Below are 24,908 nucleotides of genomic sequence, written 5' to 3'. Positions count from 1 at the left end.
TGCAAAGAAAAAAAAAATCTATCCTTGCCACGAGGCAATTGGAGATTTAAAAAAAATGCAGAAGTCCGTACAAACAGAAGGTCGTGTGCAAGTAGGAACAAAGTTTGGAAATGCTGATTCCTTAGTACTAACTTATTAGACGACCCTAGGAGTGTATGCATGCATTGCATCTTGGATAAACATGTCGATGATCACTGTTCCATTTACGGTACACAAGTGTTGCTTTCCTTTTCATGCCGACTGATACTTATCCATCCTTGCGACATTACTATTGCTCTTCCTCTGTTTGCGAGTGTTTATCTGCCTACAGATAGGAGTACTACTTTTTTTCCTACTTCTCTTATTTTCTTAGAAATAATTGAATTCAGAAATCTCCAGCTCACCTTTTTTTTTAATCTTCTCTTGGTGCCTAAGCTAAGCTTTTGATCCGCATGCCGCGCACATGGATCACATCCGGGCCTTATATATGGACACATGTTGCTCGCCGAGGAGACCCAGAACCATTTCTGAGAAGAAAAGCTCGCGCCTGTCACGTAGCTGGGGCGGCGGCCGGGCCGGTGCCTACTGGATAGATCGTTCATGTGCCACGCCGCGGTGGCGGACTCGGGGGAGCAGCACGGGCGGCGGCTTCTCGCCGCCGGCGACGGCGGCGGAGGAGACCGCCGCCAGCAGCAGCAGCAGCCCCAGCCGCTGGAGCCCGTGGTGATGGAAGCCAACACGGCGGCGTCGCCGGCGCTGTCGCGGGGCAGGCAGGCCCGGGAGATGTCGGCCATGGTGGCCGCGCTGGCCAGGGTGGTCGCCGGCTCGGCGCCGCCGGCCAAGGCGCCCCCCCAGGCCGTGCAGGATGCCTCCGCGGAGGAGGCGTGGTGGCCGTACGACGAGCTCGCCGCCGAGCCGTCCCCTGCTTTCGTGCTCGACGGTAAGAACGCACGGCGCGGCAGCATCAATCTCAAGTACATGCATGGCTGCGTTTGGTTTGGTACCGACCGTAGTATCAACACACGTGCTTTTTACTTATTTTTTTTAATTGCCCCTGCATCTGAGCTGCACGGTAAGGGCTGACGACACCACTATGGCACTATACATCTAGCATTTGTCTTTGATTTTTTTACCACCCCACTTGTTATTTAGATTTCATGGTAGAACATAGGACGTTGATTTATTCTAGTACTATTATTTTATGAGCTGCTTTGATGTGCAACACGCACGCAAGTGCTCGATCTTCTTGTCTAAGCAGGAAAAACAACGCTACCAACTCATCACGTTTAGTTCGTTTGTCCTGTCCTTTCATACTTTCTTTTTGAAGAGAAAGAAATATGTCTACAATCTGCACGCTTCATCTAACTCGAACCATTTGCCTTCAAATGTATGAAATTTATTTGTTCGTTTAGTTGTGTAATAACAGATGGGGGGAAAATGAACGGTTCAAACCAATTTGGAAAAAGGTCATCGTATCACACTAACCACGTTCTAATAAGTTTGCTTTGGAACCTTAAAGCAGCAGTTAAAATTTGTGCTGTAAGTGCATTAGCAATTAGAAGGTCTCTAGTATCTAACTATGTACTCTGCTTCTACGATGGTTAACAAAACAGAGCAAGGAATGGGAAAAACAGAGGAGCTAAACTAGCCGATAATAAGCCTGTGGACGCTGTCAGCTGATCGCCGATTTTGATTTGTGCTGAATTTTTTCTCTTTTTCTTTGTTCTGAGCGACAGTGTTACTCTTGAAAAGATTTGGAACGAGATTCTTTCAACTGAGATGAAGATATTTTCTGTTTATAAAAGAAAAAATCAAGATATTTCTCCCCTGAATAGCTAAGCGATGTCCTCTGTTTCCTGGATCCTTCGTGCAGGCTACAGCGAGACGCAGCCGCTGCCGGAGCACTACTGGCCTTCGGCTGCGGCGGCGACAGAGGCGGCGACTTCCTCGCAGACGCATTACCGTGCCGCCTCTGCTGCCGCGGCCGAGGAGGAGGTACCTTCGCCGTCGTCCGCCTCCGCCGCCGCCGGGGCGAGCAGCAGCGGCAGCGCGGCGACGCGGAAGCGTTACCGCGGCGTGCGGCAGCGTCCGTGGGGGAAGTGGGCGGCGGAGATCCGTGACCCGCACAAGGCGGCGCGCGTGTGGCTGGGCACCTTCGACACCGCCGAGGCCGCCGCCCGGGCCTACGATGGCGCCGCGCTTAGGTTCCGCGGCAGCCGCGCCAGGCTCAACTTCCCCGAGTCCGCCACGCTCCCGTCCCCGCCGCCGCCGGATCCGGCCTCGCGCGCATTGCCGCCGCCGCCGCCCAGGCCGGACGCGCTTCTGGAGTCGCAGGCTCAGGCGCCCTCCACCGGCGGCGGCATGGAGCAATACGCGGAGTACGCCAGGCTCTTGCAGAGCGCCGGCGGCGACCCCGGCGGCTCATCCGGGACGCCAAGTGGCACGTTGCCTCCCCCTCCTCCTCCTGCAGCGTACAGCTTCGCCGCCCAGGGCGTGACACCGTTCAGCTACCTGTCGCCGCCGCAGAGCCGCGGCGAGCCAGCAGGCAACCCCGCGGCGGCGTGGGCGGCGAGCCACTACCACGGCTCGTACCCGCCGTGGCGGTGGGACCACTCAGGTTGACCCCGTCAACGAAAAAGGTTGCCTACGTGGAGAGATTCAGTCAGCCCCTTTAACGCCACGTGGGTGGTCGGTCAACGGTGCAGGCGGCGGGGAAGTCGTGGGGCGGCACGAGACGCCACGTGGACTCTCGCTGTCACTGACAGGTCGGCCGCTGTCGGCCGCTCACGTCGTGGAAAGACGCCGTCAAGCTGCTGGGCCTGTCCGTCAGTCCTTGTCCCGGTTGCGGCGGTCAGACAGTTCAAACGGCGCAGGGTCAGATGGACGGCGGAAAACGGCAAACGTGATTTAGATTGGAATCAACGTCGCCTGGAGTCACGAGCATGGAGAGAAACGAGCCCTGGGCATAGATAACTTTCTTCATCTTTTTTTAAATTTAGATTTATATTCAAATTTGAGTGCTTTCGTTGAAATCTTTGTTCAAATGCTCTCTACCACTCTGTTCGGCTGGCTGTGGCCGGTGCTGATTTATTATGAGAGAAAAATACTGTTGGCTGGCTGTGACTGGTGGCCGGTGCTGGTTTGATGTGAGAGGAAAATACTATTAGCTGGTTACAGATGAACATAATACAACTACAACACGTGAAATGCCCTCCTGGCAATCAATTTGTGGCCCCTTTATTTGATACGATTTTTTCAGGTCAAGCTGTAAAAAAACAACAACCATCTCTTACGTCTTCATGGTTGCTAGACCACGTCAAAAAATTGTTGATTACATACGCTGTTTGTGTTTGTGCAATTGACCACGGCATCTTCTGTTGTCTACTAGGTGACGCGTCCATTGCTTATCCAGACCATGCGCTACCTCCTCTTCCTTCACATCCTCAAAAAGGTAATCAGAGAAATACAGAATCAGACGACTCCATGGTACTAGCTTGGACTGTAAAACAACATTGATTACAATGGTAGTTGCGAATTCAAACTGCGATTACATTGACTATGTCTATATACAAATAAAGTATCATGGTTGGGGAGTATATCAAGCACAACGTGCCAATTGCAAATCTGATGCAAATATAACGTCCCAATGTACAACAGGCCGGTCAAGGTACATGCCAGATGCCCTGCCTGTCCTTTTTTCCACACGAGCAGCACTGATTTTCTGACAACTTCCAAAAGGGGGTGGATGGACCACAGTTTAAACATCCAAAGGGTGTTGTCCTCGTGCTGAAGAATGTGAAATTGGGACAAAGCATTTTGACACACAGAATTGGAGTAGTTCGGAATTTTTTGCTCCCTCATGTCAACTTTTAGGTGATCCTGTTATGAACACGGATAGGTGGAGAAGAGATTCGAGGGGTAGGAGCAACTCCAACAGATTGATTTTTCCCTATCCCCTTTCCACTTTTTCTCAATATAGGGAATTGATGTTAAAAAACATACTCCAACAGATTGATTTTTCACTCTCCTTTTCCCTTTATTTTTTCTCAATCCCCAATAATTTCAATCAAATCCCGAATAGAAAGGGGAAAACCCCGTCGCCCCTTTCCTCGTCGCTCGCGTCGCCCCTTCCTGCCCGCCGTCGCCCCTCCCTGTTCCGACTGCAGCCCCCGCAGCGCAACGCGATGGCCGCCGACGAGCCCTACCAGCAGTCGTCCGCCAGCCTTCGCCAGCCTCATCCCCCTCCTGCGCCCATCCTTCACTGGGGACCGCCGCCGCCCATGGCATCCACTGCCGGGGCCGCCGGGGCGGTGTGCTGGGCCGACCTCTCCCAGGTGGCTGCCACGAGCATGCTCCCCATGGAGGGGTGGCTGGTCGCGCCGCCCATGGGCATGCCCTCCATGGAGGGGTCGCCGGCCATGTCGCCCACGGGCATGCCCTCCATGGGCACAGCGCCCCAGCTTGGGCCAAGGGCACCGTGGGCAATCGCGCCACCTCGTGCTGCGATGATGCCCCCAAGGCCGAACGCCCCACCGAAGCCCAAGATCCCTACCACCGGCTTGGCAAAGGCAGCGAGGAAGAAGCCGGGCCCGAAGAAGAAGCCTTCAACTCTGGTGGCCTCTGCTTCAACGCCGACAAGAAATTCTTCATCGTCGTCAAGCATGGCAGCTCCCAATTGTGGCACCGAGGAAGACACCCATGATGCCAACAACGTGTTTGATGGAATGTCTGCAAGGTAAATTTCAGAAGTTCCTTGCTCTGAATATATGATATGCATGAAGCCTAATAGGAATGTTGTAGCCTGTAGTCCTGCACAATTAGTTCCTTAGCTTGCTGTCACTGTACTCTGTTAATCAAATGTAACAAAGAAATGGCATGGCATTTTATTTAGATGGCATGCGGAGTATCATGTCTCTTGATATGCTGTCACATCAAAGATCCAGATGGCGTTGTAGATCACTTATTCACTTCACAAACACTCCTGTAATTAGCAGTCTGCAGTGCAATGAAGGAACTTTAGAGACTTGCAGTACCAGATTGAACACATTGAATGCTCTTACATTCTAGTTTACTGCAGGAAATTAAACACATCATTGCCTTTTCTTTCTCTCCTTCCTTTGCATTGTGTATATTCAAGTCAGGGATGCAATATTGATGTTTTACTGCAGGCATTGTCAATTATCATAAAATAGCCATCCCTGGAAATCCTTACATTTATGGGTGTTTTTTTTCATATTTCCATGAGCTGCCTTAATTTCCATATATTTCTATTTGACTTGAGTACTTGATTCTACATCACTATATATGAGTGATTCTATCGGTGTTCAGTGTTACTTGCATCTCTATATATGATGAATTTGTTTGAATGTGCAGTGCCCAATCTTTTTCAAATATGATGGATGAAAGTGTTGAAGTAGAAAATATCTCTCTCTTCCAACCATTGCCAAGTGCTGATGAGGAGCATGATGAAGATGACACTTTGATCAGTCCAACAAGGAAAAGAGGACACAGGTCTGCCAATTATTCATCAGATGAAGATGTTGCCTTGATCAAGGCACGAGAGTTTGTGTCCCTTGATGCCATTGCAGGAGTTGATCAGAGTAGTAGCACTTATTGGAGCCGCATCTCAGAGCACTTTCACCGTAATGCCAATACAACAATGTCTAGAACAATCGGGTCGCTCCAGCATCGTTGGTCTACAATCCAAGAATGTTGTAACAAATGGAAGTCATGTCTTGCCCAAGTTGCTCGCCAACATCCAAGTGGAGTCCCACTTCAAGAACAAGTGAGTAGGCCATTTTGTTCATTTTGTTCACTTGATCCTGACATTTTGCTCTTTTTTGCCTTGATAGGCCAACCTCGCCCAGGAGAGGTACAAGGCCATGGATCAGCAGAAGCATAGGCCCTTTACCATGCAACATTGCTGGACATTGTTGCAAAACAATCAGAAGTGGATAGACAGGGAGTTTGAATGCCCACCAAAGAAGCAAAGGTCCAACTGTTCGTCTTCAGCTGATTTTGAAGCTCATGAGGAGGATGAAGGGACTGATGAAATGAGCAAGAGGCCTGCAGGGAGGAAGAAGGAGAAAGATAGGTTGAAGAAAGATGTCGGTGGCTACAAGGAGGCGATACAAAAGATGATCGAATCAAAGGAGAAGCTTGCAGTTGACAAGGACTCAAGGTGGACGGAAATCAAGGCCATTGAGGAGCGCAAAGTTGCAATTGAAGAGCGCAAAGCAGCTGCGGAAGAGCGCAAGGCAGCAAACGAGGAAGAGAGGCTAAGGCTCAAGGGTGAGAAGGCACGGGCTCAAGCAGCTGCGGAAGAGCGCAAAGCAGCTACAAAGAAGAAGGACGAGGACCAAAAAATCATGTTCATGGACACGAATGCTCTTGATGACACACAGAGGGCATATGTCGAGGCCATGCGTGCTAAAATTCTAGCTGAAATACTAGGAGGCAGTGGAGGTGGGAGTGTCTAGTGCTTCTTTGGTGTCTAGTGTCTAGTGTTTGCAATGTGTTCCTAGTTTATCTAGCCTGAACAGATGTGTCTAGTGTTTGCTAGCATTATTGCAGTTGCAGCAGCATCAGTTTACCATTACCATTGTATCAGTTTGTAATGTGTTGGAGTAATAGTATTCTGTGTATTCTGTTACACAGCAATACAGCACTTTCTTTTCTCGGTCAGCAATGTGTCTCAGATTACTTGCAAATATTCAGTTTAGATATATTATTCTGAATGTACATTGTTATCCCTGTTTCTGCTTCATTTTTGCTAGACAAAATTATTGCCATCAGAAATGCAGGGCTAACATGTCAGGCATATGCCAGGGATGCATATTCAGTTTGATAGAGGCATCTTGATGATGTTCAGTACAGCATCTTTTTTTGTGTGTGAAAATTACAGCAATTATGTTGACCAATAACTTGGAGACATCAGGTGCCCCTTCCTGATGATACTGAAAGGAGACACTGCTATGAGTTAGTTCAGAACAAATGAATCATGTCACCTATGCTAGTATTTGCTCTTGTATCAGTATTCAGTACTACTACTCAGCACCTGGTAGTGCTCTGTGCTGGGTTTGAAATGACAAGCTCGAGCTGTCTCAGCTGCATGACTCACAGAAGAGCAATTGTACAATTATGAAGCCAAAAAGTGACAGCTACAAGAGTAGTTCAGCTACAAGAGTAATTTTCATTGCATAATGTCATTTCAATCAGGTTGCCATTTCAAACATTTCAAGCAACCTGATATTCAGTCTCTGAATTCAGAGACCATAACACTGCATCTTGTCAAACATTGCAGTTCAGGTTCAGTTCAGGTTTGCAATGGTGCATAATTTATATCTCAAACATTGCAGTCTGCATAATTTTGTCAAACAATGCAGTTCAGAGACCATAACACTGCATAATTTCGAGAAGATTTGGGAGGGATTTGGGGAAGAACTCGGAAGTTGAGTTCGGAGTTCAGGTTCTGTTCGTCATAACCGCCGATTGCCTGGCGCTGACAGCTATATAGCAGGCTGTCACGGCGCCGAGGGAAACCGGTCCAAGTCACAGGTGTTACATGGGCTCAGCCCAACGGCTCGGCCCAGTCTTCCATACATGGGCTCAGCCCGATAGCAAGTGCACGCAGGCGCCGAAGGAGATACAGGTCGTAACACTCTCCCGCCCTTAAAATGCAGCTGGACCCCAAGCTGCTGCAGTGGTGAAACGGCGCCGAAGGTCTTCTTCATCTTCCCATGTTGCAAGTGATGTTGGAAGTCCTGACCACTGTACCTTGATGCGGAAGGCTGATGTAGTGCCCTTAGCAACCAATGAGCGCTCCAGAATTCATTGAGGAGAAACCACCAAGTCCGGGTCAGTACTGATTGCCATGATGTCTTCAGTTACCTCAGTTGTTGATGGCACGCATCTCTTGAGCTGGGACACACGCACAACCGGATGAATTTGCACATGGTCAGGAAGGTCGAGCTGATAAGCCACGGTGCCAATCTTCTTCAGAATCTTGTAGGGCCCAAAAAACTTGAAGGAGGGCTTCTGGTTGCTTCTTGATGCAACAGTTGACTGAATATAGGGCTGGATCTTCAGATACACCATTTCGCCCTCTTGGAAGACTCTCTCAGTTCTGTTGGCATCAGCATTTGCTTTCATTCGCTGCTGGGCACGCAACAGATGAGCAATCGATTCAGGAGATCACGTTCCTTAAGCCAACTGTCCAAATCAGCAGACGAGCTTTGGGAGGAACTAGAGAGACCAAAGTGCCGAGGAGGCTGACCATAGAGTGCTTCAAATGGAGTGTGACCAATTGCAGATTGAAAGGCTGTATTGTACCAGAATTCTGCTAGAGATAACCACTTATGCCACTGCTTTGGGCAGGAATGAACAGCACACCGAAGGAATGCTTCTAGACACTGATTGATTCTCTCTGTTTGGCTATCAGTTTGAGGGTGGTAAGAAGAACTCATTAGCAACTGAGTGTCAGACAGTTTGAACAGCTCCTGCCAGAGATTGCTAGTGAAGATTCTATCCCGGTCAGAAATGATTGCATCAGGTAGCCCATGGAGTTTATAGATGTTGTTGAAGAACAACTGTGCCACACTTAATGCTGTAAAAGGATGGACTAGTGGCATGAAGTGTGCATACTTAGTTAGCTTATCCACCACCACAAAAATCACATCAAATCCTCCTGACTTGGGAAGTCCCTCAATAAAGTCCATGCTGATGGTAGACCATGGTTGTGATGGGATTGGTAGAGGTTGTAGCAAGCCAGGTGTTTTAACATGCTCTGACTTGGCCTGCTGGCAGACTGAGCAGCTCGGGACATATGAGGTCACTGATGATTTCAAATTAGGCCATGCAAATAATGATTTGACTCTGTGATATGTTGCATGTATACCAGAGTGGCCACCCAAACCACTATTGTGCAATGCTTGCAAAATGTGAGCCTGAGCCAGGAGATTATTGCCCACCCACACTCTGCCTTTGAACCTGATTATGCCAGCATCCAGAGAAAATCCTTTAGCATTTGTATTGGTGATGGCCAGTTCAGTGAGCAGCTGCTTGGCTTCTAGAGCCTCTTGATATCCTTCCTGCAGTTTCTCCATCCAGCTTGGAACAACCTGAGAGATGGGCATGACCTCTGAGGTATCAGATACTCTAGACAAGGCGTCAGCAGCTTTATTGGAAATGCCCTTCTTGTATTGGATTTTGAAGTTCAGATTCATCAGTTTGATCATGGCCTTTTGCTGTAACTTAGTTGTTGCTCTCTGCTCTGTGAGGAACAGCAAGCTTCTATGATCAGTCTTGATCAAGAATTCTTGAGACTGCAAATAAGGTCTCCATTTATCAACTGCAAGTAGGATAGCCGTACACTCCTTTTCATATGTTGACAGAGCTTGGTTTCTTGGGCTCAAAGCTTTGCTCAGATAAGATATGGGATGCCCATCTTGCATCAGTACAGCACCCAATCCAATATCACTGGCATCAGTTTCAAGAACAAACTGCTTGGAGAAGTCAGGGATTGCAAGGACTGGGGCCTGAGTGAGAGCATTCTGTAACAGCTGAAATGCTTCATGTGCCTGTGGTGTCCACTGAAATTGTACCCCCTTTTTAAGTAATGCTGTCAGTGGTTTGCTCAGAATACCATAATGCTTTATGAATCTTCTATAATAACCTGTGAGACCCAAAAATCCTCTCAGTTCCTTCACTGTTGATGGCACTGGTCACTTTGCAATAGCTTGGATCTTAGTGGGTTCAGTAGCAATCCCCTGAATTGAAATTGTGTGCCCCAGATATTCTAGTTCCTGCTTAGCAAATTCACACTTGCTGAGTTTCACCAAGAAATGATGGTTGTCAAGAATCTGAAAGACTTGTGTAAGATGAAGCACATGCTCTTCCAAGGATTTGCTGTAAATTAGTACATCATCCATGAAAACCAGCACATGCTTGCGTAGTAAGCTGGCAAAAATCTGATTCATAATGCTTTGAAAGGTTGCAGGAGCATTGGTTAGCCCAAATGGCATCACTCTGAACTCATATAACCCATGGTGAGTCCTGAATACAGTTTTGAATTCATCTTCCGGAGCAACCCTTATCTGGTGATAGCCAGCCCTAAAATCTAACTTTGTGAACCAGCATGCCCCAGCTAACTCATCCAATAACTCATCTACAATTGGGAGAGGATGTTTGTTCTTGACTGTAATATTGTTGAGGTGCCTGTAGTCAATGCAAAAACGCCATGTTCCATCCTTTTTCTTGACTAGGAGGACAGGTGAAGCAAATGAACTGGTACTGTGGGCAATCACCCCATGTCTTAACATAGTAGCTACTTGTGCTTCAATTTCAGATTTCTGCTGTGGAGAGTATCTGTAAGGCCACACATTAACAGGATGGGCACCGGGCACCAGAGGGATATGATGATCATATTCTCTTAGGGGTGGTAGCTCGGTTGGTTCTTGGAATAGGTGCTGAAACTTCTGAACCACTTCCTGCACTTGTGGGGGCATGTCAGGAAATTCAGGTTGTTCTGCTGTCAAGGCATGCACACTGGAATCCAGAGCAGAATGCTCAATGGCCTGTATTGGAAGGCAATGCACTAGGGCCTTCTTCTTCATCAATCCTTTGAGTTTGTGAGCACTTACAGGTTTGCAAGGGATACTGTCATCTTTAATGCCTTGAAGCTGGATTCTTCTACCCAAGTGAGGGAACCTCATCAGTTTCTTTTTCCAATGTATCCATGTTGGGCTGTGCTGCCCCAACCAGTCAGCACCTAGGATCATGTCATAGTGTTTCAGGGGTAGAATCCTGGTATCATAAGAGAATGTGTGACCCTGAATGAACCATTGTAAGCCCACTATCATGCTGTCAGAGACCATGGGTGTACCATCAGCAGTGTAAAATTGCATGCTCTCACAAGGAAAAAAAATCGACCGGGTAGGGGAAAGACCGCCCCTGCGGCATTATATTAAGAAGAGGCCAAGTTGACCCCGGCCAAGAAACCCCCCGAACCCCGGCTCTTGATCTTGGGTCTGGTGCCACGTTCCTGGGACCGTTACCCAACGGGCCGGGCCCAAGCTGACAACTCAGCCCACTGGGTCTGGTGCCACGTTCTTGGGACCGTTACCCACCGGGCCAGGCCCAGGCTGACTACACAGCCCAAGTCATCAAGAGCACAACGAGGAGGGTTTTTTTTTTCCGCGGGCGGGGAAATCCGCCCCGGTGGGGGTTCGAACCCCCCACCTGCGGGTGCCGCCGGTTGCGCCCAGATCGACTGAGCTAACAACCTTAGGCTGCTCTCACAAGGAACACCAGACTGTCCAATCAGAGTAGCCATCTGAGGGCTGATGAATTTGCCAACACTGCCCGAGTCAAGGAGAATTAAGACCTCCTGTTTGCCAATACATCCACTGAAACGAATGGTCTTCCTCTTCTTCAGCTGTGCAGTCCCCACCACATTGTTCTGAACTGCTAGAACAACCTCTTCAGAGTCAGAAGGAGCCTGGTTGTCTGAACCAGAATCAGAGTTGGACTCTAACTGAAAAATCTCCAACACTTCCTGAATAATGTGAATTGGGACATTGGTGGGACATTTATGACCATGCCCCCATTTCTCCCCACAAACATAGCAAAGCCCGTTTGCCTTCCTGAAGGCCTTGATAGCTGCCCATTTCTCATCAGAAGCTGGCTTGTCAGACTTGTGAGAAGTGTTCTTCGGCTTGTCACTGGTACAGAAAACCCGACTACCAGCCTTTGTGGGATACCGATGCCCGGGAGAGTTCCTGTTCCTGCAACAGGGCCAAAGCACTCGCAGTATCCACGTTGTTTGGACGATGTAAAGTAATTGCAGAGCGAATATCCTCTCGTAAACCATTCAAGAAGCGGGTCACAAAGAAGACATCATCATATGAACTATTGTAGAGCAGGATTTGGTGGGATAATTGCTCAAAGGCAGCATAATAGTCAGAGACTGAGCCTGTTTGCCTAAGATTATCGAGATGGCGCATGTGGGTCTGGTACTGGTCCTTATCAAATCTCTCGCAAACCGCAGCACACAAGGACTCCCAACTAGTGACACGGCCCCTGAGTTCTAGCGTTTGCAGCCAAGCCGCAGCCGGACCAGAAAAATTCAGCGCAACAAAGCGGGTTTTCAGCGACTCGCTCACATTGTAAACCTCGAAATACATCTCGCATCGGTCCTTCCACAATCTAGGGTTCTCTCCATCAAACCGAGGAAACTCAAGTTTGGGAACAGGGCTGGGTCTGGAGAAACTATCTCGCGACTCAAAATCAACACCATGGTTTTGGGGGTGGGGATTGTTGGACGTACCCGTGACCGGGTGTGGCGGATGGGATCCCAGAATCCCACCGCCAGCATCCCGGTTATGATTGACGACGCGGTGCCCGCTGGGCCGCTCCCAGGTCGGTGCAGGTGGGCGCACCTCCTGATGTGGAGCCGTGTTGAGGTCGAACGGGTTGACCCACCACGACTGGGGTTGCGGCGGAGCCGTCGCCGGACGCTGGGGAGGTAGCTCGGGCGGAGGGGTCGGAGCCAACTCGAGGCGACGGAGGCGCGACGCCGTGTGCTCCGAGCTGGTGAGGAGCTTGTCCATGGCGATGTCGGCGGTGGACTTCCAGGCCTCCAGCCCGGAGAGCTTGTCGAGCACCTTCGTCAACGCCGCGTCGAACCCGTCGAACTTCTTCGCGAGGTCCTCCATGGAGGTAGTCATCAACGCCTCAAACTTTGACGGCTTCTGAGATGGCGCCAGAGTGAGGAGCTCGCGATTTGGGGAAAAAATTTGGGGGAGGCGGTTCTAGATACCAATTGTTATGAACACGGATAGGTGGAGAAGAGATTCGAGGGGTAAGGCAAGCAATCAAGAAGATTTGGGAGGGGTTGGGGGAAGAACTCGGAAGTTGAGTTCGGAGTTCAGGTTCTGTTCGTCATAACCGCCGATTGCCTGGCGCTGACAGCTATATAGCAGGCTGTCACAGCGCCGAGGGAAACCGGTCCAAGTCACAGGTGTTACATGGGCTTAGCCCAACGGCTCGGCCCAGTCTTCCGTACATGGGCTCAGCCCGATAGCAAGCGCACGCAGGCGCCGAAGGAGATACAGGTCGTAACAGATCCCGGCTCCTACCACCTGACCTTCGGCACCTTCTGCGCAGCAAAGTCATTGGCAGCTACCATTGATACAAAAATGTGGAAGGTCAAGACAGTGATGGTTCATTTGTTTGCATATGTATTACTCCTGAAAATTGGTACACCAATAGCTTGCTTTCCTATCAAAAGAAAAGGTTGCAGGTCCTCAAATATAGTAAGATAAAAGACTAAGAGCAAGAACTTTACACTAACATCTGCTCAAGAAAAATATATTATCTGTTCAAAAGAGTTTTACATTAACGGGCATATTCTTTCCTTGTTGTCTTACACAATATCCATAAACAGATGGTAATTGGATGGACTTTGTAAACTCAAGGTAATAATAACTCAGATTTATTCGGTTAAAAAAAAAACTCAGATTTATACACACGTTCAAGAATTTACTTATTTTGGAATGTCAGGGTTCCTAAGGCTGGTTACTATGCTGTTGAATTGAATCCAGAAGCTCCCTAAATCATTACTAATTCTAGTAGTATTATATTTTTGCAACTCAATAAAATATGTTTTCAACTAACTGTGACTCCGAGAAACAAATGGGTGCTTTTCAAAAGCCATTGCAATGCCAATGGAACCATATAGTAGCAAAGAAATTAAACAAGCATGGAAACAACCACAAATTCTCTCTTTGCCTCATCAGGCAGCATATTTTTGGCGTTTCTGTGATATCCAAATGCTCATACAACCTGATGCTTGAAATTTGAACCATGCAGAATATATTGATTTTCCCACAAGATAAAAGGTATGTATAGCTTGTATTAAATAAAAGCAGTTAAGGTAAGCATACACAGTCATCGTCGTCGTTGCCGCCTCCTTCTCTGAGCTGTTGGTGGTAGCTTCTCTGAAGGCCCGGAAGGAAGTATAGTTCCTGTCTCTTGCTCTATGCGTTTCTTCAGTTCTCTCAGAATTCGGATTTGGCCCAATTTTTCTGGAGATAGCTTTTCCCAGTAAATCCCTGCATATAGAAGTCCCCAGTATCTGGTCACATAACACTTCTTTGCAGGTTAAACAGGTAATAGTAACTGGTCAAACCTTGTGGCTTTGGGATTGTGGTCTTTGTGAAGATGACTTGAGTTGGGGTGCAGATAATGTCAACCGGCACATCATGAACTAGCAGCTTCTCAACTGGAATGTCATCCACTAACTGCTTGTCATGCACTGTAAGCAAGCATAGACATAGATTTAGCAGTTTATGTTAGCAACCAGCCACGAACTAAATATGAAAAAAAAAGTTAACTTCGAATCCAACTCAAAAAAAAGCACTAATAGTTCGTCAATTCAAAAAAAAACGAGAGAGAGAGATGAGGCATGCATGTATAGACAATATTGACTTATCTCATGCTTTGCAAGAATCACAGGCTAAAATAGTTACTCGAGCTCACCAGTAGTTACTATCATGGTTGAATCATCTATAGCTCCCATATATCGAAGCATGCCATATTCCAGCTCTGCAAATCCCTGTGGTTGAAGTTCATAGATAAATTTATGAATAAGAGCTGGAAATTTTTGTTAAGAACAGTTTTTCATTTTAAAACAGTATATACAAGAGAATAATTACCTCACCCTTCCCCAACCGTGCTCCTGAACTTGGGTCAACTGCAACTGACCCAATCACAATCAAATCCACCTTAATCCTTTCATCTAGACCTATTGGCCTCCCATATTTAGCTGCGCCAACAGAAGTGCATGCTTCAGGAATGCATCCAATGGGTATCATTTGAGAGTCCAGAACTGAGAAAAATCCTGTCCTTAGCCGAGGTTGTGGAGTCAACAGCTTTTTATCACCTGGATGACAAAAAGGAACATCTGATCAAAATCTGAAAATTCTACAGCAAACTTGGACTCCTTGGTTTGCAGCACAAAATTCCAGGACAGATCAGGTGCTACTAACTTACGGAAGTTAGGAATTAGAATGATATAATGGCATATACACCCTATGTGGAAGTGAGCATCGATCTCATGTATCATGCTCCACCACACCTAATTCAGAACACGCTTGCTCATACAATCTTACACCGGAAAAACCAACTTCAATAGAGGAAAGGTTGCCGATACTGGCAGCTACTTGTTTAAGCAAAACAATGATCAAACTGAGAGTCAATCAAAGAGGTAGACGTACTGCAGTTTTGATATGTGTCATCAGACGAAGTTTTTGCAGATGCTGATATGCTACTGCTACAAAGAATATTTAGAGACAGTTAAGCCATCATAAGCAGTAGCAGTCATAGGTAACGGACCTGACAGTGTTAAGAACCGAACTTGCTTCTGAGGTGAGTCAGGATTGACCTTTACACATTGGGAATTCTGAAATACGTCAAGCCTCCCCAACTGGTGACATTTTGAAACATTGTGATATTAGTGATGAGTACATAAATGAGCAACAAAGCAATTAGAATAGGACATGCATGTATAAGAAATTAAAGAGGCTTCAAAAAATAACTAATGCAAATTGTATGTGGATGGATCCACGAGTTTAGCACATGCCATAGCGGAAGCACCTGCTGGTTTCAAGAAACTGCCACCATGTTACAGTTTCTTACACATTCAGATGAATAAGATAAGAAAGCAATTTTTTGGGCGCCCAGTTTCAATGGGAGGAAACCAAAAGATTTTAGGTGTCTCACATGACATTGTAACTGAACACAGAATTTGGCGAAATGCAATGCCCGGTTCGACATGACGTTAGCAAGGAAGATACAATGTAATTGGCATGATTTCATATTTACACCAACGGTGAGCCCATTCAGTTCTGTTTGCGGGCAAAAATTTGCTACAGTGTACAACAAGCTACAGCCGAAGAATGCAAACCACGAAATGCCTCACGCCCGGGCCGCTACCGAAATGTAGAACTGAGCCACTAGACGAGAACAAGGCTGCTCGGCCGGCGTGAGAGGGTACAGAACGGGGAGGCGAGAGAGCGAGCGCGCATACCGCGTCGGCGGCGGCGGGGGCGCCGTGGAAGTTTGGGATGCGGTGGTGGACGGGGCGCGGGTCCCGCGCGACGCCCTCGGCCTCCAGCGCGTCCCACACCCTCTTCCGTATCGCCCACTTCCACGCCCGCGGGTCCGCCTCCGCCGCCGCGGCAGCCGACGCCATCCCGTCCCGCGCCGCGGCGTCCAGGCGCAGGCGCTCGGCTTCGAAGGCGGCCGCGTCGAACGAGGCCGAGGCCGAGGCCGAGGAGGAGGAGCCCCCGGCCGCGGACGCCACAGCGCGGCGTGCGCGGCGGGAGGCGCGAGCCGCGAGGCTCATCGGAAGCGGCGGCGCGGCGGCGGGGGAGAGGAGCCGCATCGCTTGGTTGGCTTCTGTGAACGCACGCTCCCCACTCGCGCGCCAGAGACCAACAGATTCCGGCAGGTTCGGATCATCTGTGACGCTGGCATGTGGGCCCGCAGAAGCTGTGGGGAGCCGATGCGCATGCGTGCGGCGAGCCAGCAACACCACAACAAACATCCGCAGTTTGATGTTTGCAATTCGAAATAATCAACAACATAACCATCCGCAGTAGGATCTTTGGACTTTTCAAATCTGAAAATGCTTCAATTGGCCCAAAAAAGGTGTCTACTCCGTACAGCTTTAGGATTCCATAAAATCTCTCCCCACGTTGCTGGTGGATTCGCTTCACAGACATTTCATCTCCCGTCCCTTTTACATTGCAAGTAAGTTTGGTTCCCGTCTCGTGCTCTATGCATGCCTTGAGCTCTCTGAGAACTCGGATCTGGCCCAGATTTTCTGGAGACAATTTTTCGCAGTAAATTCCTGCGCGCACAAGTTCCGGCTGTCTAATTCACTGAAGGTTAGAAATAGGTGATAGGTATCGGTCAGACCTTGCGGCATTGGGATCGTGGTGTTGATGAAGATGACCTAGTCGGGGTGCAGATGATGTCGACCGGCACATCATCAACTTGCAGCCTCTCGACTGGAATGTCGTCCGCTAATTGTGTGTCGTGAACTACAGTGGTACGCGCATTTGACAGCTTATGTTAGTGATTAGCCAAAGAGGCAAAGAGACAGTAAGCAAAGATCCAATCAGAGAAAGAAAACACGGTTCCAAGTAAGAAAAGGAGACGAAATTCACTTATTCAGACAAGTGATCAAAGCAACCTTTGGCCCACAATGGGAGGAAAAAGAAATAGCCATCTGCTTAGGAGGACATTTATATCTCAACCACTGTTAGAATCAGATCCGTGAAGCTACATCCAGTTCGCTGCATGGCTAATGCATCAGAATTCAGAATGAAGGGTAAGTGGCCTTACTTATATGTCTTGTTTTTTTTTAAAAAAATAATAGCTATTACTCATCATACTCACAAACAGTAAGATAGGTTCATAATGTTAATCATCCTACATGTCCAAATAAAACAACACATATCCATATAAAAGATGGGTTACCAGCTAAATCAGCCAACAAATAAAAGGACCCACCAGTGGTTACTATTATGGTTGAATCATCCATAGCTCCCATATAACAAGGCATCACATATTCCAGCTCTGCGAATCCCTATAGTTGATGTATGTATACTTATACAAAATCATGGACAATGACGAGGAACAGTTTAGTTTTGGAAGGCAAAGTATATTTCGTCTATTTAAGGCAATGATGGCTGTTGAGATTGAAATCAGTTCAATCTAGTTTATTCTCTCTGTTAAACGAAGGGAAAGGAAGGCAGTTGAAAGTTTGCAGAATACTTTATTACTTATTACTGTCGAAATGTAGAACAGAAGTATCAACTCGGCTTACCTCACCCTTCCTGATTTTGGATCAACTGCAACAGACCCAATCACAATCAAATCCACTTTGATCTTTTCATCTAGGCCTACTGGTCGCCCTTTTTTTGCTGCACCAACAGGAGTGCATGGCTCAGGAATACATCTAGTGGGTATCATTTGAGAGTCCAGCAGAACTGAGAAAAATTTTGTCATCAGTCGAGATTGTGGAGTCACCAGTCTTTTTATGGCCTGAATGACACAAGTAGCACCATATGTAAGAACAGCAGATACAGCGGCGGATCCAGCAGGGGGGCTAGGGGGGCTCCAGCCCCCCCCAAGCTCCCCTAATTACACGTAAAACACTGTAGCAAAAGCATCAAATCACCATTAAATTTTCACACAAATCAACATCTCCATTGTTTCAGCCCCCCTTGCCTCTCATCCTGCATCCGCCACTGAGCAGATACAAAGGAAATGGTGAGTAGAATTCATTTGCACATGCCCAGGTAATAAGCCTAACACATGATGGTGGTTGTACGTACGTCTTCACTTGATTGATTATGACACATGTAAGATTGATAAATAGTAGTAATTGAGGCAGCCATAAGTAGTATCAATCACAGGTGACTGACCTGAAAGTGTTAATCGAACTTGCTTCTGAGGCGAGTCAGGGCTGACCTTCACACATTGAGCATTCAGAAACACTTGAAGCGTTCCCAACTGCTTGACAGTTTTAAAACTAAGCAAGCTCAGAAAGGTAGGAGTCTAGGACTTCCAGGAAAGATTTCATGAGGCTTGAAAAACAACTACGGAAGAAAGCACACTCCACACCAAACGGCAGGCAAGCAAGACACGACAGACCACGACATTTCTGTACCAGAGAAAAAGGCGTGTATTGGGCCTTCGAAACAAAACAGAGGCCACGGCCCGGCCCAATAAAGAACCCTAAGCGTCGAGCTCTATAAACGAGAAACCCTAGAGCCGAGCCGCGCCTCCACTCCATCCGCCTCCACAAGCCACTCCAAACCCTTGCGCGCAGCCGCCGCCGCCGCCTCACAGGTAAGGGCGCGATGGTGTCCGGCTCCGGCGTGTGCGCCAAGCGCATCGTGGTGGACGCCCGCCACCACATGCTCGGCCGCCTCTCCTCGATCATCGCCAAGGAGCTGCTCAACGGCCAGAAGGTCGTGGTGGTCCGCTGCGAGGAGATCTGCATGTCCGGCGGCCTCGTCCGCCAGAAGATGAAGTACCTCCGCTTCCTCCGCAAGAGGATGAACACCAAGCCGTCCCACGGGCCCATCCACTTCCGCGCCCCCGCCAAGATCCTGTGGCGCACCATCCGCGGGTACGTGAGCATCACTGGATCCGTCGTGTATGGTTCGTAAGGCGTCGAGGCGGCGGTAGGGCGCCACACCTCGCCTCAACGCCTTACGACCCATTTTGTGATTTGGTTGATCAGATTTTCCTGCTTGTTATGTTTTTTTGCAGTATGATTCCGCACAAGACCAAGAGGGGAGAGGCTGCTCTCGCGAGGCTCAAGACGTACGAGGGCGTCCCGCCGCCGTACGACAGGACCAAGCGCATGGTCATCCCTGACGCGCTCAAGTACGTTTTCATTCGTTATCGAGATTACGTCTTGATTATTTACTGATTTTCCTTTCTGATCAGCTTCTGATGGTATTTTCTCGGTGTGTTTTGTAGGGTTCTGAGGTTGCAGCCTGGGCACAAGTATTGCCTCCTCGGCGAGCTCTCCAAAGAGGTCGGATGGAGCTACCACGACACCATCAGGGTAAGCACCCCCCCTTCTTTACCCTTGTTCTTATGTGACTTAGTTTGCAAGGAGACATCACGTGCTTGTTACTAAATGAATCTGACTATAGGGAGAACTGTTCACATTGTTACATCTAGCATTGTGTACAAGTAATGTGATGTTTGCTAAAGTTTTGCTATTGAATTCATAGTGCTTGAATGTTGATATTTTGAAATTGATCGGCTGAAATGTCATGGTTCTGGATGATGAAGAAAATCAATCGGATTCCCATTGATTCTTCAATATGATTTTAACAACCAGCTACTTCTGAAAAGATCATGCCATTTCAGAACATGTTTGCTTTTTCTTTGACAATGCTATAATTTAGCTGATGCCTGTGTGCTTTTTATTATTAGAGTAAATTTCACTGGCGGTCCCCAAACTTGTCCCGAGATTTCAAGTAGGTCCCGGTACTCTCAAAATGCACGTCTAGGTCCCTGAACTTTCTAATCCATTTCATATAGGTCCAAATCTCCATAACATGCTCTCCAAACAGTACGATTAATTTAACTAATAGGTGGGGCCCATATGGCAGTCACACCTCTCCCTTCTCCCTCCTCCCTCTGTATGGGCGCCGCCGGACCCCACCCCTAGCGTCCGTCGCCACCCGTGCGCCTGCGCTGCCACGATGGACCTCAGCTCCGCGCCGCCCCGGTCCTCGTTCATGCCCCAACCGCCGCTTGGCCACGCCGACGGCGGACCCTCCATGGCCACCACCGCCGGCGCGCCCTGGCGGGCGAGCCCCGCTCCGGTCCTGGTCCCGGTCCAGCGCCCGCGGGCCCGCACAGCGCCGCCCCGGCCGGCGAGCCGGCGACCCCCTCGCCCGAGCCTGCCCCCTTTCCACCTGTTAGTTCACTTAATCGTACTGTTTGGAGAGCATGTTATGGAGATTTGGACCTATATGAAATGGATTAGCAAGTTCAGGGACCTAGACGTGTATTTTGAGAGTACCGGGACCGGGATGAGAACTCGGGACAAGTTCAGGGACCTAGACGTGCATTTTGAGAGTACCGGGACCTACTTGAAATCTCGGAACAAGTTTGGGGACCGCCAGTGAAATTTACTCTTATTATTATATACATCCAGTTTTTATGATATACTTGACTCAATTCTTGCTTGGACTTGGTCACAATAATCCAATTGCCTGCATTTAGTATAGTACTTTCAGATTGTATTGTATGATTCTTTAAAGGTCATTTTTATGCTATGTACCCCTGTTTTGTGATGAGCCAGTGATGTGATCAAAATATTTGCTACTCTTGATGGGTGCCCCATCTGATGATCCTAAACCACCAAGATCTCTGAGGCCATTGCTTTAGTTTTTGCAGTATCTTTATTGTTGAGTTTGTGTTAGCTGGAATTTGATATCACATCTTAGTTTTTTACATTATGGTTTTTGTAAGGTTTGCTTTTATAGCTCTTGTGGTACGCCCCATGTTATTTGCTGCTGCTGCTGTAAATTAGCTTGCCTGTCATGGTGTATCATTCCCTGTGCATTTGTCCTTAATCAGGAGCTCGAGGAGAAGAGGAAGGAGAAGGCCAAGGTTGCCTATGAGAGGAGGAAGCAACTGGCTAAGCTCCGTGTCAAGGCTGAGAAGGCTGCTGAGGAGAAGCTGGGATCTCAGCTGGAGATTCTTGCCCCAATCAAGTACTGAGAAGCTGTGTACGTCACCAGTTTTGTGGAACATCTGGCCTCTTATTTTAAGTAGTTTGGTAAAACTTTGTGACAGTATAATCTTGAGTGGTAAAACGTGTTATCCATCAGCTTGTGCGACTGTTATTTCAAACATTTTCTAGTCGAATGAACCGTTTCGTTTGTCAAGTGTGTTATTAGTGCCTGCCTTGGTTTTGCATCTTGTCTGTTTGTTCATCTTGGTACTTGTTGCCTTAGGCCAGTCTCAATGGGAGTTTCATGAAAGGTTTCATAATATTAAATACCATCATTTTTGCTAACATGGTAAGGAGAGAGAATGTTAGAGTTTCATGGGATGTGAGGAGAGTTTCATTACCATGAAACTTATCTGTCACAGTTACCTAGTTCTCAGTCTAGGTAACTGTGTCCATGAAACTCTCACTGAGACTGGTCTTTATTGTACTGGCGTTGACCGTATATCTTCAAACAATTGTGTCTGAAACAGAGCAAGGTGTGGTAGCATCTTGGGCTTCAGTGATTCTTTCGTTCTCTGGTTGCCGCTTGGGAGTCGAGTCTTAAGCTTCCTTGTGGACAATGCTAAAGCACACGCTGTTGAAGCGAATGCTGAAACTGAATACAGACTACGGCTCTGGATGCATACCGCTACCGATGTCCGAGTTCCATGGCAGATTGGCAGTGGCACGAGTGGCTAGTAAACCGGCAATGGTTGTCAGGCAGTCAGCCATGCCATAGCGAGAGAGGGAGCGCACCGAGTCAGTGGCGGGAACTTTGGGGAAAAGCGCTCGAGTAACGGGAACTTTGGGGGAAAAGCACCGGAGAAGAGAGCAGGGGTGTAAAATTGGGATCTATATTTTCCGATCGTATTCGAATTCGATCTGGTCTGGAAGGGTTTTTATTCGTTCGTATCCGATTTTGAGTATCCAAAATTCATAACCGATTCGTATCCGAATGCTCAAAAGTTATTTTTATGATGTTGATATCCATTACAATTTTTTTCCGACAAAAACTAACATTATCCGTATCCGACTCCGTATTCAAACACATATAAATCCAAATACAAAATTAGTGATATCCGTCCGTATCCGATTCATTTTCATCCCTAGCCCGTCCGTATCCGATCCATTTTCATCCCTAGCCGAGAGTCAGATCTAAACGACTACCTCCGAAGTAAGAACTGTCACCGTTGACTTAAATTTTTTATTTTGACAAATGCAAAATATTCGAAGTAAGAAAGTTATCTGAACTCAGAAGTATTTCAACTTGCTTTGAGTTGATTTTTTTAAAATTTTAGCCGAATTAAAAAAACTTCATTCTAAATTCGTTTTAAGTTATAGGTCATTTTGATAAATCTAGATATATAATTTTTGCTATACATGTAGACATAGCATTTAGAAACATAATTTTCGCTATACATCTAGATACATAACTAAAGTTATATATCTAAAGTATTAGTAAAAAACAACATAAAATACGGAACGGGAAAAGGACAACAGCATAAAAAATGTTGCCCGGCCGAGAAATAAACTCACGATTGTCTGCAACAAATCCACTATCCAGCACCAATAGTTCCAACATGTTATAAAGTTCAAAATTTGTAATGATTTTAATAATTTGCAATAGAGCAGCTCATATTTGCAATGCAAACCGGTTCTCCAAATATCTCCAACAAAACTGAGGGAAAAAAAACTGAACAGTATCTAGTAAGACTTTTTGCTTCGACAGCAGGACCAGCTGCTCAGGCCTTATAGGTTTCTTGATCTTGCCGTAGAACCTCTGCTTCACGTTGTCAGTAGCACCATCCTATAGCAGAAAATAATTTTAATGCTCACAGTTGCTATATGAATATCTCAAAACAAAACTGAGGTAAACAAACTGAATCTGGTACAATGTTTGCTTCGGACAGCACATACGGCAGTTCAGGTCTTGAGCTTGCCATAGAACTTCTGCTTCACGTCAGTGGTCTGGAAGCGCCCATGCCCGAACTTGGACGAGGTATCGACGAACTTGAGGTTGATCTGCTCCAGCGCCACCCGTGAGGTTTGCTTCAGCAGGGACTGCCGGAGTGTCACCACCCTCTTCTTGGGGCCAACGCAGCCCCCCTTGATCATCAGGTAGTCACCCTTGACAATACCATAGTGGGGGAAGCCACCCATTGGAGTGATGTCCTTCTCAGTCCTGCAAACATTGGCAAATTCGGTAATCAGTACTGTTATAAATAACAGAAGCAACATATTCATGATCGTGGATCCACATGTAACTGAAAATATTCAAGAAAATGTTACCTATCAAATTCTGTTGAGGCGTCGTGGCTTTCCTGTCCAGCCTTGCCGATCTTGTAAACCTTCTTGTTTATCTCAGTCCGGTGGTGGTATCCATTCTGACCAGCACGGGCAACGGTGTACGACACCCTAGCAGGATGCCAAGCACCGATACAGGCCACCTTGCGGAGACCCCTGTGGGTTTTGCGGGGAAGACGGGTGACACCCCAACGGGTGACCACACCTTCGTACCCCTTACCCTTGGTGACGCCAATGATGTCAATCATTTCATCCTTCTGAAAGACGGCATCCACCGGCACCTCCTTCTCAAAAAACTTGTAGCCATAGTCAACCTTGTCTGCAATGGTGCCACCGTTAACCTGGATCTCCATGAGATGGGCCTTCTTCTGCTTCAAACCCTTCATCTTTCTAATCTGAAATCAGAAACAGTTGAGCATGTGAGAATAGAACACCGTAAAACACTAAATTACAGAGCTGCGATGACAGTGGATGGAGATATCACCTGAGTGTGGGCGATAACACGGACAACTGAAGCATACTTCTTCATCTTCTCAAGCTGCAACTGTATTTCTTTCTTGCCTGCATCACTGTCGTATTTTAGGGCATATTTGGTGAAGGCCTTCTTCTTGCTCTTGCACCAGTTCTTGTAGAACCTTCTCCTCACTTCTTCGCTAAGGTGCTGGGCCCAGACAGAGTTGAGGGTACGCAGACCACGTGGGGTCTTAACGTACGCCACAAGTCCAACAATGACAAGAGGAGGGGTCTCAATATGGTCACAGGCTCACAAGTTTCCTTGGCTGTGTTTTGATCCTGCAAAATTCTGTAAAATTAGCACTGTAGTGAATTGTAGTATTTTTTGTTTGTTTGTGGTAAATATTATTCTACCATAGGGTAACTAGGCTCAAAAAATTCGTCTCGAAATATACATCTAAACTGTGAAATTAATTATTTTATTTATCTACATTTCATACTCCAGCATGTGTCTTTTGGTACATTTAATAATTCGATGTAATGAGAATTTTGGAAATTTTGGTGGAAGTTGGGAAAACTAAACACAGCCCTTGTGCAGCTCTGCACAAAATCACACAAGGTGATTACATTTCATGCCCATTAGCCCATACCACAAACAAATAATGATTTGATTTGGAAAACTCAAGGACCAGATATGGGGATAGAATAATCAGGTAGCATTCTTGAGTTTCGAAAACAACAGTAATTGTTTTCTTAAGGGAACATTTCAAAGTAGCTGCTTCCTCCGACAGAGTTTACTTACTGGAGCCAGGCTTCTCGACCTCCCGCACAATATGTGTCATGCCAGCCTTGTAAC

At 47.3% G+C, this 24,908-nt stretch overlaps 5 protein-coding genes, 2 non-coding genes and 1 pseudogene across 11 annotated transcripts; 5 read left to right on the top strand and 3 right to left on the bottom strand.

Annotated features, from left to right (window-relative positions):
* Positions 1–176: 176 nt before the first annotated feature.
* Positions 177–3,200, top strand: LOC120696812 (ethylene-responsive transcription factor ABI4-like). Its single transcript, XM_039979817.1, has 2 exons — positions 177–919; positions 1,853–3,200. Exons 1-2 carry the CDS (start codon positions 580–582, stop codon positions 2,599–2,601), a joined length of 1,089 nt encoding a protein of 362 aa, XP_039835751.1. The 5' UTR covers positions 177–579; the 3' UTR covers positions 2,602–3,200.
* Positions 3,195–16,492, bottom strand: LOC120696813 (5-formyltetrahydrofolate cyclo-ligase-like protein COG0212). Of its 5 annotated transcripts, none has more exons than XM_039979820.1 (7): positions 16,067–16,464; positions 15,373–15,463; positions 14,694–14,920; positions 14,518–14,593; positions 14,168–14,293; positions 13,923–14,090; positions 3,195–3,412 (listed from the first exon to the last, which is right to left on the bottom strand). In XM_039979820.1, exons 1-6 carry the CDS (start codon positions 16,421–16,423, stop codon positions 13,927–13,929), a joined length of 1,041 nt encoding a protein of 346 aa, XP_039835754.1. In that variant the 5' UTR covers positions 16,424–16,464; the 3' UTR covers positions 3,195–3,412; positions 13,923–13,926. The 5 variants fall into 5 exon arrangements, with proteins under 5 accessions (XP_039835754.1, XP_039835757.1, XP_039835756.1 ...); XM_039979823.1 differs by having other exon boundaries at positions 3,248–3,421; XM_039979822.1 differs by lacking the exon at positions 3,195–3,412 and adding an exon at positions 4,838–4,974.
* LOC120700353 lies at positions 4,164–6,535 on the top strand. Its single transcript, XM_039984573.1, has 3 exons — positions 4,164–4,714; positions 5,353–5,764; positions 5,832–6,535. The coding sequence occupies exons 1-3, from the start codon at positions 4,164–4,166 to the stop codon at positions 6,456–6,458; spliced, it is 1,590 nt and encodes a 529-aa protein (XP_039840507.1). The 3' UTR covers positions 6,459–6,535.
* Positions 16,493–16,654: 162 nt separating the features above from the next.
* On the bottom strand, positions 16,655–18,710 carry LOC120700352 (annotated as a pseudogene).
* A 115-nt stretch (positions 18,711–18,825) lies between these two features.
* On the top strand, positions 18,826–21,487 carry LOC120696811 (60S ribosomal protein L13a-4-like). The gene is made up of 4 exons (XM_039979816.1): positions 18,826–19,183; positions 19,327–19,443; positions 19,540–19,627; positions 21,160–21,487. The coding sequence occupies exons 1-4, from the start codon at positions 18,912–18,914 to the stop codon at positions 21,301–21,303; spliced, it is 621 nt and encodes a 206-aa protein (XP_039835750.1). The 5' UTR covers positions 18,826–18,911; the 3' UTR covers positions 21,304–21,487.
* Positions 19,846–19,924, top strand: LOC120701648. The gene has a single exon (XR_005686211.1). It is a non-coding gene; the product is annotated as a small nucleolar RNA R12 (small nucleolar RNA).
* Positions 20,876–20,957, top strand: LOC120701690. The gene has a single exon (XR_005686247.1). It is a non-coding gene; the product is annotated as a small nucleolar RNA SNORD24 (small nucleolar RNA).
* A 1,446-nt stretch (positions 21,488–22,933) lies between the features above and the next one.
* On the bottom strand, positions 22,934–24,366 carry LOC120696809 (60S ribosomal protein L3-like). The gene is made up of 4 exons (XM_039979815.1): positions 24,084–24,366; positions 23,585–23,994; positions 23,213–23,477; positions 22,934–23,102 (listed from the first exon to the last, which is right to left on the bottom strand). The coding sequence occupies exons 1-3, from the start codon at positions 24,126–24,128 to the stop codon at positions 23,219–23,221; spliced, it is 714 nt and encodes a 237-aa protein (XP_039835749.1). The 5' UTR covers positions 24,129–24,366; the 3' UTR covers positions 22,934–23,102; positions 23,213–23,218.
* Positions 24,367–24,908: the final 542 nt, after the last annotated feature.

This window comes from Panicum virgatum, chromosome 3K, assembly GCF_016808335.1.
Source record: "Panicum virgatum strain AP13 chromosome 3K, P.virgatum_v5, whole genome shotgun sequence".
In the NCBI taxonomy this organism is placed as follows: domain Eukaryota; kingdom Viridiplantae; phylum Streptophyta; class Magnoliopsida; order Poales; family Poaceae; genus Panicum; species Panicum virgatum.
The sequence above is the reverse complement of the archived record's forward strand: the minus strand, read 5'-3'. Positions and strand labels throughout refer to the sequence as shown.